Raw genomic sequence first — 17,115 nt, 5'->3', positions numbered from 1 at the left:
TATATATATATATATATATATATATATATATATATATATATATATATATATATACAATAAAATTATGCCTTTCTCTTTAAGAAATACCAGTAGAACATAACATATCTATAGTGGTGAGAATTTCTTTCATCATAAGTATTTTGGCTGCGTTAAGTGAAAAGATATCTAACAACAATAAATCATTACAAAGATGTGTTCATGTTGTCCTGAGTGAAGAATGTACTTAGATGTATAAATAAAGACTTCCTAATGTGCTTCCCTTGCCAAGGTAAGCTTAGGTAAGACGATTGCGCCTCGGTTTAAGAGAGGGGTAAAGTAACTTTTTATTTATCAAAGAAATAATCAGACCTACACATAATAATAAACCTTGACTACATCAGGTACATATTCTTATGTCAATTTTGCAATGCTAACGATCTAATGTCCACTGGAATATATTTAATGTCACTTTGTTGTGACAATACCTATTTCTTCATTTGTGAAACGCTGTCAAAAGTATAACAATAAAACTTCTTTTAGTCATGCAGTTTTACGATGTATTTTTGAGATAAGCAAATGTTCATACCATTCCTTAAAGCCAGTTAGATAACCTCCCTCACGTTAGGACGCCCCTTATACACGAGTGTAATGGCCACCGTAGAAATAGGTCTCAGGTTACTTTAGTCCCTATACAATAACAATATCAACATATATATATCTTTTATATATCCAGTTGACTTTCTCGATTTCCCGAGGAACCTGTGAACAAGAAAACAATTATTTCCACCATTTAGTATCAAAATTCAATAAAATAAATATGATAGGATAATGTGCTTACCTTTCAATGCCTATAAGTTCATTATATCTCGGGTAATGAATTGTTCAGTTGGTCATTCTTGCTCTCGTTTACTTCAACAGCTCCATGCAGAGCATTTATATCACCCAAGATCTATCTATTCACCTTTTTATCTGAGTATTTCACTGTTCAACCGTCAGTTCTCGTCCTCGTCTTGTTTTCCCGCCTCCCAGCAGAAGGCTCGTGTAAATAAATAAACACATCTATCCATTTATTCGTTTATTTAGCTATTTTTTTCTTGTCTTTCAGGTATATATATATATATATATATATATATATATATATATATATATATATATATATATATATATATCAGGGGTAGAAATATTGTATAATACGCTCCTCTTGATTACGTACATAATGCAAAAAAATAAATATACATATCTATATACATTTTTTCTTTCATTCATATCGATATATGTAGGGTAGAAAAAAAGTTAATCGAAAAGTCTTACGGATTTTCTGAATTTTAGTCACGCCAAAAAAAAAAAAAAGCGTTCGCGTAGGCGTTCGCGACGTAGACGGCCAATCCCCCAAGCAATCCAGCTCCTCCGTGCTATTCTTGAGTCATCGTTGTGCTAACAATATTGGTTGACCAGAAGATTCCTAGACGAGTTACCTAAGGCGGTTAATGCTGATAAGAAGTCTTCTGTCGCCTAGGTTTACATCACGTGTAAGATATTTTCTCTTGTTGGTTATATTCTCTAAAGTTACTTAAAAACTGAGTCACAATTATGAACTTTTGTTTACGTTCATAGCATCCCTGACCCTTGTTGCCTTGAGGGTCAGGTCAGGGACCGCGCCATCATACTTAAAGGTCGTTAAGCCGGGGTCAGGGGTGTTAGAGTCGGGCTTAAGGGTCGTTTAGCAATGGTTAAGAGATACCGTCAAGGTATTTCAAATTTAGTTGAAATTTATGAACGACTTTCTTTTTTCTGCCTTTGATGTAAGCATGTACACTGTGCTCATATTGTTTATATTTGAATGTAATTGAACTTAACATTCACACCTCCCAGGAGCTGGATGGAATGTTAACCCTAACTCGCATATCTTTCACGTTATATAGAAAATTAAGTAAATCTCGACTGGAAGGGAAAGTTACGTGACATTTTCTTAGGTTTTGTTGAATTTTAAAAGTGTTTCAGCCACTTAGCTTATAATTAAGTAGATTTTCCAGATACATTGATCAATATGTGTCTGGGAAAACTGTGTATGTACTTGAGAAAAATTGAATGCTTTAATGTCTCACACGAGACATTTTACAAAAATGTTTTTGAAAAAATAATTGACAGTCATAGAATACTGCACAGTTCTTTAGACACTTATAATCATCTCCATAATTTGAAGCCCAGTTTTGTTTTATTAATGTAAAGTTATGGTCGGGATGGGGTATGGACAGTGACATCAAATATTGAATATTGTAATGTGTGAATTTCCCTTTTTGAAAAAATGACAAAGCTAGAGATATTGACAAAAATTTTCATTTGTGATTTGAAAGTGATATACGAAATATTTAACAAGTATTTGGTAATTGTTATAAAACTTGCAGGTTCTTGGTAAAATATATGCAGTTTGCCATTTTGCAGAAAATAATACAGTATATTCTATAAAATTTGTCTAAGTACTTTATCTTGGTTCTTTAACAATTTCCAAGTGTTAATGTATTTTGCCTGTTGGTGGTTACGTCATGAGTGAAAAGCCACCTTTGGCAAAAAAGGATGCGTATTTATCATCATTGGTTGAAAAGGAATAGTGTCTCATTGAGGAACTTATTGGTCAAGAGTAGCCCATCATTTTCTTGCTACAGTGTGGAATGCAACCTTGCAGCTTCAGGAGCCCCATTAAAGGGGTCATGGGATTGTGTGATTATTGATATACTACAGTAGTTTCTGAGCATCATCATCGAGTAAACTTTATTCAAAGAATAATCTGAATGAACTCCTCTGTTAGTTTAAGGTAGTTAAGGTATACATAGAAAACAAAGGAAATGTTGAGGGCATGAATTTTGTCAAACAGTTTTCAAATTCTTAAGTGTGATAAGCAAACTTGAGAAGTATATTCTGGTTTTGGTCTGATATGCGACAGGAACAACTTGCAGAATATTTTTCCTACATTTGAACAGTATTATGATATTTGCCAGCAGACAGTTAACCTGCTTCACTGTTTTTCCAATGTTAGACTCTGGCAATGAGTTAGGGGCCTATTTAATTCTTAGGATACTGGCATCTGTGAATGATGTAGCATTGCTACTATAAATATCTTCTTGAGCACTTTATCACCTGCCATACATTCTACAGGACCATGTAAGTGAAAGATTTGAAGAACTAAATGAACATTAATTCATACATTAACCTGCCCTTGTATGTATTATATTGTTATTGAGTTTACTCTGGAGTGAAGATCATATTCAGAATTTTCCCTCTTGTTCATATCCCAGAAAAAAATGCCATGATAATTTTGTGCATTCATAAAAGTGCATATGAAAGGTAGTTTGGAGTTCTGTTAAAAATTTCCAGGGAGAAGACAGAATGTCAGGCAGCAGTGGATTAGCAAATTGCTGCATGGTGACAAATAATTGTTTAGCAAAATTCAACTCTTCAGGTGACTGGGTAGACCTCTTCAGAGATGTTATACTACAGGTATCTACAGCATGATGTGGCTATGTGTTATACATTTTTAGAAAATGTTTATTTCACAAATGTACATGCTGTAATTGATTTTGGTTTGGCAGGTGTAGAATACAATGAACTAGGCACCCATGAAATATATCAAATGGCACTGTAGTACTTTAGCTTCAGGCACCACACTGTAGCTGTGTTTACAAATTGATGAAATATAAAACTACATGCTCATGTGCCTACTCCAGGTGAAGGAAGATAGGCATCGTCACATAAAAGTACGCCATTTATCGTTTTTTTTCCCCCCTCAAGTCTTCCACACTCTATCCTTATGTATAAGCAATCATTGTTTTTTATAAGAGAGACTTTTAGAGGACATCGTATCAAATGATTGAAGAGCTAAGCCTAATCTCTAGAATTATGGCAAGACCACCAAATTGAGCTCATGTGTATTAGAGCTTAAAAGAGTTGAACATATGCGTGGGGCTTATCTTAGTGCTTTATGAACAGAGATTTCGTTGAATTCTTGGAAGCAAGGCATACACAGGTTCCATGTTAGCCTCTTTTGCTTGATTCTACCAAGATTGATGAACACTGTGAGAATTAGCTCTTACATACTTTTGACTGTATCATTCCGTTAAATTTTTAAAGACATCAACTTTTGCTTGAAAATAAACATAAAAATGATGCTTTTTGAAGTGATTTATTAAGGATGTTAAAAAAGGATCATCCATGCTAATGTGGGAAATGGTGATTATGTATGAAGAAATATAATTATCTATTTATTTATTATACTTGCTCGCAGTTTCCTGCAACAGCAAGGTAGCACCATGAAACAGAATGACCCATCCACTCATATACATGTATATATTCATAAATGCCCTTACATGTACATACACATACATACATATCATCATTGACATACACATGCACAAACATACATATATACACATGTACATGCTCGTACGTGCTTGCCTTCAATCCATTCCATGGTCACACTGCCCCACAAGAAACAGCTTCGCTACCCCCTGCTTCAGCGAGGTAGCACCAGGAAAACAGACAAAAAAGGCCATATTTGTTCACGCTCAGTCTTTAGCTGTCATGTGTAAGGCACCAAAACTACATCTTTGCGGAAGGTGAAAGCCAGCAAGGCGTTGTGTTTGGATGGTATTGCTGTGGAATTTATTAAGGAAGGGGGTGACTGTGTTGTTGACTGGTTGGTGAGGATATTCAATGTATGCATGACTCATGGCAAAGTGCCTTAGGATTGGCGGAATGCATTTGTAGTGCCATTGTACAAAGGTAGAGGGGATAAAGGTGAGTATTCAAATTACAGAGTTATAAGTTTGTTGAGTATTCCTAGGAAATTATATGGGAGGGTATTGATCAAGAGGGTGAAGGCATGTACAGAGCACCAGATTGGGGAAGAGCACTGTGGTTACAGAAGTGGTAGAGGATGTGTGGATCAGGTGTTTGTTTTGAAGAATGTATGAGAAATATTTATAATAGCAGATGGATTTGTATGTTGCATTTATGGATCTGGAGAAGGCATATGATAGAGTTGCTAGAGATGCTCTGTGGAAGGTATTAAGAGTATATGGTGTGGGAGGCAAGTTGCTAGAAGCAGTGAAAAGTTTTTATCGAGGATGTAAGGCATGTTTACGAGTAGAAAGAGAGGAAAGTGAGTGGTTCCCAGTGAATGGTTTGTGGCTGGGGTGTGTGATATCTCTGTGATTGTTTAATTTGTTTATGGATAAGGTTGTTAGGGAGGTGAATGCAAGAGTTTTGGAAAGAGGGGCACGTATGCAGTCTGTTGTGGATGAGAAGGTTTGGGAAGTGAGTCAGATGTTGTTCGATGATGATACAGTGTTGGTGGCTGATTCGGGTGAGAAACTGCAGAAGTTAGTGACAGTTTGGTAAAGTGTGTGAAAGAAGAAAGCTGAGAGTAAATGTGAATAAGAGCAAGCTTATTAGGTTCAGTAGGGTTGAGGAACAAGTAAATTGGGAAGTAAGTTTGAATGGAGAAAAACTGGAGGAAGTGAAGTATTTTAGATATCTGGGAGTGGATTTGGCAGCGGATAGAACCATGAAAGTGGAAGAGAGTCACAGGGTGGGGGAGGGGGCAAAGGTTCTGGGAGCATTGAAGAATGTGTGGAAGGCGAGAACATTATCTTGGAGAAGAAAAATGGGTATGTTTGAAGGAATAGTGGTTCCAACAATGTTATATGGCTGTGAAGCATGAGCGATAGATAGGGTTGTGCAGAGGGTGGATGTGTTGGAAATGAGGTGTTTGAGGACAGTATTTGGTGTGAGGTGATTTGATCGAGTAAGTAATGAAAGGGTAAGAGAGATGTGTGGTAATAAAATGAGCGTGATTGAGAGAGCAGAAGAGGGTGTATTGAAATGGTTTGGCCACATGGAGAAAATGAGTAAGGAAAGATTGACAAAGAGGATATATGTATCAGAGGTGGAGGGAGTGAGAAGTTGGAGGTGGAAGGATGGAGTGAAAAAGATTGTGAGCGATTGGGGCTTGAACATACAGGAGGGTGAAAGACATGCAAGGAATATAGTGAATTGGAATAATGTGGTATACTGGGTCGACGTGCTGTCAATGGATTGAACCAGGGCATGTGAAGCGTCTGGGGTAAACCATGGAAAGTTTTGTGGGGCCTGGATGTGGAAAGGGAGCTGTAATTTCGGTGCATTACACGTGACAGCTAGAGACTGACTGTGAACGAACGTGGCCTTTGTTGTCGTTTCCTGGTGCTACCTCATTGCAACGGGGGGAGGGGTGTGTCATTTCATGTGTGGCGGCAGGAATAGATGAAGGCAGCATGTAGGAATATGTACACGTGTATATATATGTATGTATACATTGAAATGTGTAGGTATGTATGTGTGCACGTGTGGGCATTTATGTATATACATGTGTATGTGGGTGGGTTGGGCCATTCTTTCCTCTGTTTCCTTGTGCTACCTCGCTAACGTGGGAGACAGCGTCAAAGTGTGATAAATATGAGATAAGATATATTGTTTTTTTTTTTTTCTATTCACCATTTCCAGCATTGGCGAGGTAGTGTTAAGAACAGAAGACTGAGCCTTTGAGGGAATATCCTCCCTTGGCCCCCTTCTCTGTTCCTTCTTTTGGAAAATTAAAAACGAGAGGGGAGGATTTCCAGCCCCCCGCTCCCTTCCCTTTTAGTCGCCTTCTACAAGTCTTTCCCATTTTTAACATATGCTCTTCATTTTCTTTGGCAGATTCAGCAAAATTGTGCCTGTATTTTGGGTGTGCAGATTAAAATGCAAAAGAAATTGAAAATGGAATATCCTAAAGTTTGTCGTGAAGAAGTACTTGAGGTGTTGCATGGAGTAAAGGTAAGCGCTGTATAAGGTATTTTTGTCTTTTTACAAAGCAGATTTTTTTTCATTTGAGACAAGTCAAGAGCATAAGTAGTTGCAACATCAGTGTTCTGCAGTATAGATTTCCTTTTCAGTTAGTACTCGCACTGTATTCATTGTATGATTTACATGTAATTTATATAATTTACAGTTTTGTGCAGGTAACTTGACAGGTGTAATTGTTCTTGATATGGCGATCCACATTGATGGCTTGGGCATGTGGAAAGAGTGCATAATGGAAAGTTTATTAGAAGAGTGTACAGTTGTACAATTAAAAGGGTAGGTGTGAAAGGAAGACCACCTATCACATTGGGAAATAGAGTGGAAGAGTAATGGAGGGAGAGAAATGGTGGCAGAATGTGAGGGAGGTATTTAAGGACAAATATAAGTGGAGAATCTTTTGCTGTGACCACCCTCTTGATGGGAGTTCCTGGAGGGAACAGACATCAAAAATATATGGCAACTTTTGTAATGTCTATGTGTAACCTAATTTCCTTCTGTCATAGGCTGAAATAACTAACTATCTTGTGACCTGGTTATTTTTCTTTATCTATGGGTTTACAATGAATTAAATAAACTTGCTTTACACATTTGATATGCAAATATGAATGTGACAAGGTAGATGAAAGAGAATGGCCATTGGAGAATTTCCCTGAAAATTTACTTGAAGATAGTAATGGGAATTGTGAGTGCTTCATCTTGTAATTTATATGACATGATATTAATGCTCTTTCAAAATGCAACTGGTTTAAGATTTACATGTTTGTTTGATTTTTGGTACCGATGACAACAGTAGTCTAATATTTAGGATCAATGATTCAGTAGGGGCAGAGCTGCTGCTCCTGCATTGTGCATTCATCTCAACCCCCTCTTATCTTGGTTTTCTATCATTCACTCATTTCTCAGTTATATCCCATGTTGCAGTAATAGATAGCATAAGAACAGTCAGTTTTCTTGGCTTTCATTTTGGTAGAGTAGCATCTTCTTGGAAAAGAAGGGTTATATTACCTAGTATTTGGTCTCTTACTGAGAGTTACCCTGCCAAGACACTGTCCATGGCTCTATAGTTCAGAGTGAAGGTTTGTGTTATAGCACCAACATCATAATCAGGAAAGCCATAACTAATGCAGAAGTCATTAAGTTTGATTTCCATTTGTTTTGCATTAGGTAGCTGATCCCTACCGATGGCTGGAAGATCCAGATTCTGATGAAACAAAAGCATTTGTGGATGCTCAAAATGCCATAACAGTGCCTTATTTGGAAAAATGTAGAGCTCGGGAGGATATAAAGTCAAAGCTGACTGAACTATGGGACTACCCCAAATACTCATGCCCATTCCGCAGAGGAAGCCGATACTTCTTCTTCATGAATACTGGCCTGCAGAACCAGAGGTAAGATGTGAAAGTAATATGCATTGTTTTGTTTAAATTTTATAACTTGAGAAAATCATTTTTGTCATTAATTTGAATATCCTGCATGTTGCTTTGCAGAAATATGCCATTATGTTTAGAAAGGATTCTGAATTTGCCACCTTAATTTATGTAAGGGAAGTGATGGCTGTGCATATGGTTGAATAATTTATATTACATGGGATCATACATAGATTATAGAACTGCTACAAATTTTCACTTTGTTTTTTTCCAAGAGAAAACTTTAGGATATCAGTGTCATTGCTTTTATGATTTTATTTAAAAAACACAGCTGAGAAAGATGGTTATCACATTGAAGGGATATAGTACAGTTTGTAAGAATGTTCCCTGTGTATTTGTATCCAGTATAGCAGTACTTCATTTCTTCAGAATATTTTTATATAATGAAAACCTTTTTCCTCCATCTTAGGAGAGTAGCACTTTTAGAATCATTTCTACTAGTTTTAGTTACTGACCATATTTTTCAAGAATGGAAAACATAAAAACAGTTCAAAATATATGTATTTGATAATGCATCTCACTTTGTCCCTGACTGCAGCCACATGTAACTTGACCAGTTCAAGAAATAACAGTACTATATGGTGGTAGAGATGATTACTTGTAGACCTTAGGGTTAGTTTTAGTGCTTACAGCTAGCTTACCCATACCTCAATATTAATTTTCTCCCCCATCATTACTTTTTATATTGTACAGGCAATTAACACATTCTTCAATATCCTTAACATATATGTTGTACCAGGATATGATAGTTATGTCCACATTTGATCTTTTCAGGCATATTTTATTTTCAGATTCCCCTTCCCAAAGTACACTTACCTTGGCTTCGTTTGTCGATTTGTTCAATTTTCTATTCCTATACACCTTTAGATTTTTATTGCCTCCTTATTTGTTGCTCTTTTGGAAACACTCATAATGAAACTACTGTTGTTATACAAGTCATAGGGCAAATTTAAGTAAAAGGGGAGGTAGATATATGCATTGAAAATACCCTGATTTATTTTCCTCAGTGTAATGTACGTGCAAGACTCCCTTGTGGGAGAGCCACGTGTATTTCTTGACCCGAACATGCTGTCAGAAGATGGCACAGTGGCTATATCAGGTTCTGCCTTCAGTGAGGATGGAGAGATATATGCCTATGGTCTGAGCAAAAGTGGCTCTGACTGGATAACTGTTCATTTTAAGAAGGTGAGCATTATTTTGTTTAATTGCAAAGTGATTGGATAACTCTTAACTGAAAATAGTTGCAGTTTATCCTTATACATTGCTTTAACTCAAAACAGAAGGTAGAATAATCTGAAGTTTCACTTCCCCTCTGCCCCCTTCACCAGTATTCCCATTTGTTCTCTTGTCTTTCGCATGTTATTTACCTCCTTCCAAAACATCTTTTTATTCTCCCAAAAGTTTAATGATACTGTGTCACCCCAACTCTCATTTGCCTCTTTTTCAACCCTGGCACCTTCCACTTGACCTCCTGCTGCTTTCTTCTATACATCTTCCAGTGGTTGGCACTCCTTCCTTGTAAATATTGTCCAAATGCCTCTCTTTTTCCTTTCACTGACAACTTTACTTCTTCATCCTACCACTCACTACTCTTTCTACTCTGTCCACCTTCCACCTTTCTCATGCCAGATGCATCTTTTGCACATGCCATCACTGCGTCCTAAAATACATCCCATTCCTTACCCACTCCCCTCATGTCATTTGCTCTCACCTATTGCCATTCTACACTCAATCTCTTGGTACTTCCTCACACAAGTCTAAGTCTCCTTTCCAAGCTTACTTGCTCTCACCACACCTCTTCTCCCCAACATTCTCTCTTCTTTCCTGAAAACCTCTACAAGTCTTCACCCTTGTTTCCAAGATAGTGATCAGACATCCCTCCAGCTGCCTCTCAGCACATTAACATCCCAAAGTGTCTTTTACATGCCAAAGTCTCTCTTTTACATGCCTATCAATTAATAAGTAATCCAGTGATGCCCTTTGACCATCTCTCCTACTCACATACATATTCTTATCTATATCTCTCTTTTTTATCCCTGGGGATAGGGGAGAAAGAATACTTCCCACGTATTCCCTGCATGTCGTAGAAGGCGACTAAAAGGGGAGGGAGTGGGGGGCTGGAAATCCTCCCCTCCCATTTTAATCTTTCCAGAAGGAACAGAGAAGGGTGCCAAGTGAGGATATTCCCTCTAAGCCTCAGTCCTCTGTTCTTAACGCTACCTCGCTGACGCAGGAAATGGCGAATATGTATGAAAAAAAGAATCTCTTTTTAAACTAGGTATTCCCAGTCACTAGTCTTTTTCAGCAAACAAACCAATAAGCTCTTCACCATTTCCATTCACAACACTGAATGCCAAATGTACACCAATTATACCCTCAACTGCCACATTACTCACCTTTGCATTTAAATCACCCATCACTAATACCCAGTCTTGTACACCAAAGCTACTGACGCACTCACTCAGTTGCTCCCAAAACACTTGCCTCTCATGATCTTTCTTCTCATGAACAGATGCATAATCACAAATAATCATACATCTCTCTCCATCCACTTTCAGTTTTACACACATTAATCAAGAATTTACTTTCTTACACTCTAATCACACTCTCCCACAACTGCTTAAGAAGTAGTGCACAAGACTTTTCCAAATTATTCTTTCCCTTTACCCTTGAGCTTCGTTACACTCAGAGCCAGAACATCCAGGTTTCTTTCCTTAAACATACTACTTATTACTCTCTGCTTGACTCCTTCGTTTGCTTCCCCTTTTAGAAATTGAAATACAAGGAGGAGAGGGTTGCTAGCCCCCTGCTGTATATGTATATTAGAGTTACTTATGACATTATCAATCAACAGGTGGCAACAGGAGAGGACTACCCAGAGATACTGGAGAAAGTTAAGTTTTCCAGTCTGTCTTGGACCCATGATCACAAAGGAATCTTTTATGGGGTATGTTATACTTTTTCACATACCTGGTGGATTTAGTTATTGCTCTTTATAGTCCTGTGAGTGATAAATACTTTTGGTGAAGTTTGAAATATGAATTTCTGAGGCATGTTTATCTCCTACAGAAATGATTTTTGCTTGCATATGTTGTAGATATTTTTTGGATGCAATGTGGTGTTGTGTGATTGTGAAAAGAGTAAGTAGACAAGGATATAAAGAAAGGACTGCACTAGGTATTTTCACAACCAAGAAATTAAATCATGTTGATGAAATGAATAGATGTGACACTGATACAGTGAAAGTTAATGACATGTAGGTAGCTGTCCAAAGAGAGAGCTGGGATGATGTTAATGTAGAATATTTGAAACTGTTTGATTATAACTGATCATGATTTTATGGAAGGGAAATGAAGAAGTATGTCAAGCATTTTCATTAAAAGAGTAAATAGTTGTTTATCTCATGCATGACTTGATATATGTATTGTATGGAATTAAGTTAGCATATGTAAATTCATTGAATGTTTGTTTCTTTTAACCCCCAGAGATATGTTGATCATGAGGGTCTTGCAGATGGAACAGAGACAGTAAGCAATGAGAATCAGAAGTTGTTCTATCATCGTGTAGGAACTCCTCAGAGTGAAGATGTATTAGTTGTGGAATTCCCTGAACACCCAAAGTGGCGCATGTAAGTTGTGATTTCCAAAGATTTACCTTTTGTACAATGTTGCACTTAAATATATTTGAGGGTTTTTACTGTAAATGTATTTAATAATGGGTTGTTGTATTTTATTGTTTTAGACAGAATTATTTTTCATATATCCAATTTTTCATTAACTGTATATTAGCCCTGCTCGAGTATCGGACTGTGGCCGTTTCCTTATCTTGAGTCCCATGGAGCAGGGTTTCCATGATCACCTGTACATTGCCCTCCTACCCTGGCTGTGGGGCCAAGAAATTGACAGCATGTTGGAACTCCTAACCATCATATCATGCTCCTCAGGCAAACAGTGTGGTGTAGGTGTCATCACGTATTTCCTTCTCCAAGGTTTGATGATAGTCAGAGGTTAGCAATGCTGTTCTGACAGAGGACTTATCTCTTATTTATTCTAGGTAGTTATTCAAGATCTTATATCTTTTATGGAATTTAACCGTGACCACTTAATTTTTTATTTATATCTTCATACTGTAATTATTGCCTTTGACGATTCTTTCACTCAGTAAATAAGTGGTCAGATTTTAATGTTACTGCTGTTTCATAATCTTTTAGTGAATTGTAACATTCCTGTATATCCATTTTATCCATCATAATGTTGCCAGATACAATCAGGTTTTACAAAAATTCTCGCACTTCCAATGATCAGTATGTAACTGATAAAGTTTTCTGTGCTTTGCACTTCTTTTAGTATATTTGGACATTTTACCTACCAGTTTTAATATATTTCTATATTTCCTTTTTTTACCATCTGTACACCGTCTCCAGTACAATGTCTTATGTATTTCGAAGACATTAGTGATAGGCCGAAATCCTCATGAGTCTTTGAATGAAAATAATGATGGAATATCGAAAAAGTGAAAATTTTTAGAACATGAGGTCACGCAAAGAAGGATGTGCATTATGTATGTAAGGAAAGATATGATATTCATAGCTTAGTTTTAAAAAGACAAACTAAGACTACTGATACTGAAACATGGGGATAAAGATTCAAGGCATTACTCCAACACTCTAAAGTCAGGATGGTATTACATTTTTGGGTGGCTACTTTCTACTTCATACTACTTATGGACAAATGTGTGAGCTGTACCCTTTTATTCTAAGTTTTCCTTTATTATATCTCTTTAAGTACAAGGTAAGGAAAAGTGAATGTTTAACTCACACTTGTCTTGCCTAATTGAATTTCACGTGTATTGCTTAATTTTGAAGTTTACAAACGGATTAGACACCTTCACGTCATAGCGTTACCTAGCGCGCGTGTGGGGGAGGGGGTGCCATTGCATGTGTGGCTGGGTGGCTGCGGAATGGATAAGGGTAGCAAGTATGATTATGTATATGTGTATATATCTGTGTATGTATATGCTTGTATATGTTGAAATGTATTGGTATGTATATGTGCGTGTGTGGGCGTTTATGTATATACGTGTATCTGGATGGGTTGGGCCATTCTTTCATGTTTCATTGCACTACCTCACTAACGTGGGAGACAGCGAATAAGTATAGTAAATTTGAATACATAATTTCTTAACAGATATATCAAATTTTTTTTAAGTAAAAGTGTGGAAAAGTCTTTAGCAGATATTTCCAAAATTTCTGTTAAGAATCCAACAAATGAATGTGGGGAAACATATATTCATTAAGGTGTCTAGAGATGTTTCTCTTTAGCAGCTGTATTCCAGAAAAGAGCTAGCAAATAGTAGATAGCTTAAAGTAATAGTGGTATTTATCTCTCTCTCTCTCTCTCTCTCTCTCTCTCTCTCTCTCTCTCTCTCTCTCTCTCTCTCTCTCTCTCTCTCTCTCATGTCCTTTTGTCTTCTTCCTTTTCTTTGTCATCATTCATTGCTGAATCATCATTTACATCATCACTTGCTACTGAGGCAACATTTAAGTCATCACACATTGCTGAGGCATCATGTATGTCATTACTTGCCACTGAGGCATCATTTATATCATCATTCACTGCTGAGGCATCATTTATATAATCAAACATGGCTGAGGCATCATTTATATAATCAAACACTGCTGAGGCATCATTTATATCACACTGCTGAGGCATCATTTATATCATTATACTGCTGAGGCATCATTTATATCTTCACACACTGCTGAGGCATAATTTTTTGTTATCACTTACTGCTGAGGCATCATTTATGTCATCACTCACTGCTGAGGCATAATTTTGAGTCATTACTCATTTCTGAGGCATCATTTAAGTCATCACTTGCTGCTGAGGTGTCATTTATATTAACACTTTCCACAGCAACATAGTTTATTTTATCACTCAATGCTGAGGCATCATTTAAGTCATCATTCATTACTAAGGCATGATTTATGTGATCACTCACACCAGAGGCATTATTTATGTCATTCACTGGCTTAAATGAGCAGCATTGACTGAGTGTGCACATGATAGAGACTTAATTGCAAGAGTGCTCCTGGTATGAGCAGTAGTGCTAACCTCTTGAGTTTGGCATAAGATTTTCAGCCTTGAGAGAATTTTGAATCATATTACCACAAAAGTGACATGAAAACATTCCAAAAATTGGTAAAATGAAATATGAAATACTATGTTTGATTTTGAGGAAATATTGAAATACATAATGTTTTTCATAGAGTGCTCAGAGAAGGAGACCTTTATTGGATAAGACAAGTGTGTTTGAGGAGGAGATATGTACTCAGGTACCATGTTAAATATGCTTTTCGTACTTGTTCATTGTTACTTCATCTCACCAAAGTATAGTATATCAACATGCACTTTATTTTGATATTGCAGGATATAGTCAACTTTTTGTCATTATTTGTGTGTGTGCACAGTAAGGCCCCATTATTTCACGCTGTTTGAAGTGTCAAGTTTATTGTTTCAGTGAAGTATCAGTATTATGGATATACCTTCTTTGCAGTATGGTCTGCAGTAGAAGCTTGTTGTTCAGAAGAAAGAGCATTAGTCCACTATTTTTCCTAGCCTTGCATGACTGTTTTGCAGATCTTTGTATTTTATCTACTGTTGTAGCTTTAATTGTTACTTCTTTTTTTTTTTTTTTTTCTAAAACTCTGTTGGTATAAAAAACTAGAACAGTTAGTTATATAAGTAGTGTCATGGATAAATTATAGTATCTTCCTCCTAGTATGTGTTTGCTGTACATAGATTATGCAGATAGTATCAAACAGTTTTCATCTTGGATTTAGAAACGATTTGATGATGATATCAATCAAATTGGTGATTGGGAATACCTGGTTTAAAAAGAGAGATATACATAAGTATATGTATGTAAGTAGGAGAGATGGCCAGAGCCAGAGAACGTTATTGGATTATGTGTTAATTGATAGGTGCGTGAAAGAGAGACTTTTGTATGGTAATGTGCTGAGAGGTTTAACTGGAGGGATGTCTGATCATTATCTTGTGGAGGTGAAGGTGAAGATTTGTAGGGGTTTCCAGAAAAGAAGAGAGAATGTTGGGATGAAGAGAGTGGTGAGAGTAAGTGAGCTTGGGAAGGAGACTTGTGTGAGGAAGTACCAGGAGAGACTGAGTGCAGAATGGAAAAAGGTGAGGGCAAAGGATGTAAGGGGAGTGGGGGAGGAATGGGATGTATTTAGAGAAGCAGTAATGGCTTGCACAAAAGATGCTTGTGGCATGAGAGAGGTGAAAGGTGGTCATATTGGAAAGGGTAGTGAGTGGTGGGATGAAGAAGTAAGATTATTAGTGAAAGAGAAGAGAGAGGCATTTAGACAATTTCTGCAGGGAAATAGAGCAAATGACTGGGAGATGTATGAAAGAAAGAGGCAGGAGGTGAAAAAGAGGGCAAATGAGAGTTAGGGTGAGAGGGTATCATTAAATTTTAGGGAGAATAAAAAGATGTTTTGGAAGGAGGTAAATAAAGTTCTTACGACAAGAGAACAAATGGGAACGTCAGTGAAGGGGGCTAATGGGGAGGGTAATAACAAGTAGTGGTGATGTGAGAAGGAGATGGAGTGAGTATTTTGAAGGTTTGTTGAATGTGTTAGATGATAAAGTGGCAGATATAGGGTGTTTTGGTCGAGGTGGAGTGCAAAGTGAGAGGGTCAGGGAGAATGGTTTGGTAAACAGAGAAGAGGTTGTGAAAGCTTTGCAGAAGATGAAAGCCAGCAAGGCAGTGTGTTTGGACGGTATTGCAGTGGAATTTATTAAAAAAGGGGGATGACTGTGTTATTGACTGGTTGGTGAGGATATTCAGTGTATGTATGGCTCATGGTGAAGTACCTGAGGATTGGCGGAATGCATGCATAGTGCCATTGTACAAAGGCAAAGGGGATAAAGGTGAGTGTTCAAATTACAGAGGTATAAGTTTGTTGAGTATTCCTGGGAAATTATATGGGAGGGTATTGATTGAGAGGGTGAAAGCATGTACAGAGCATCAGATTGGGGAAGAGCAGTGTGGTTTCAGAAGTGGTAGAGGATGTGTGGATAAGGTGTTTGCTTTGAAGAATGTAAGTGAGAAATGTTTATAATAGCAGATGGATTTGTATGTTGCATTTATGTATCTGGAGAAGGCATATGATAGAGTTAATAGAGATGCTCTGTGGAAGGTATTAAGAGTATATGGTGTGGGAGGCAAGTTGTTAGAAGCAGTGAAAAGCATGTGAAGTGTCCCATAGAAATTCTTGTGGGGCCTAGATGTGGAAAGGGAACTGTGGTTTTGGTGCATTACACATGACAGGTAGAGACTGAGTGTGAAGGAATGTGGCCTTTGTTGTCTTTTCCTAGCGCTACTTCGCACATATGTGGAGGGAGGGGGATGCCATTTTATGTATGGCATGGTAGCGACGGGAATGGCTGAGAGCAGCAAGTATGAATATGTACATGTGTATATATGTATTTGTCTGTGTATGTATATGTAATGTTTTTTTTTTTTTTTTTTTTTTTATACTTTGTCGCTGTCTCCCGCGTTTGCGAGGTAGCGCAAGGAAACAGACGAAAGAAATGGCCCCCCCCCCCATACACATGCACATACACACGTCCACACACGCAAATATACATACCTACACAGCTTTCCATGGTTTACCCCAGACGCTCCACATGCCTTGCTTCAATCCACTGACAGCACGTCAACCCCTGTATACCACATGACTCCAATTCACTCTATTTCTTGCCCTCCTTTCACCCTCCTGCATGTTCAGGCCCCGATCACACAAAATCTTTTT

General features: G+C 37.4%; 1 protein-coding gene across 5 annotated transcripts in view; it reads left to right on the top strand.

The window, feature by feature from the left end:
• The first annotated feature begins 1,358 nt into the window (after positions 1 to 1,358).
• Positions 1,359 to 17,115, top strand: part of LOC139748689 (prolyl endopeptidase) — a 245,071-nt gene continuing 229,314 nt past the window's right edge. For all 5 annotated transcript variants that reach the window (XR_011712797.1, XR_011712796.1, XR_011712795.1 and 2 more), the window contains exons 1-6: positions 1,359 to 1,508; positions 6,712 to 6,828; positions 8,020 to 8,243; positions 9,290 to 9,467; positions 11,137 to 11,229; positions 11,768 to 11,910. Coding sequence is in view for 2 of the 5 variants with exons in the window: in XM_071662000.1 (XP_071518101.1) it covers positions 1,467 to 1,508; positions 6,712 to 6,828; positions 8,020 to 8,243; positions 9,290 to 9,467; positions 11,137 to 11,229; positions 11,768 to 11,910 (797 nt within the window). In the remaining 3 variants the exon portion in view is untranslated. The remainder of the gene's footprint in view (positions 1,509 to 6,711; positions 6,829 to 8,019; positions 8,244 to 9,289; positions 9,468 to 11,136; positions 11,230 to 11,767; positions 11,911 to 17,115) is intronic.

Source organism: Panulirus ornatus, chromosome 5, assembly GCF_036320965.1.
Source record: "Panulirus ornatus isolate Po-2019 chromosome 5, ASM3632096v1, whole genome shotgun sequence".
Classification (NCBI taxonomy): Eukaryota; Metazoa; Arthropoda; class Malacostraca; order Decapoda; family Palinuridae; genus Panulirus; species Panulirus ornatus.
Note: the sequence above shows the minus strand (reverse complement) of the source record. Positions and strands in the feature narration are given on the sequence as shown.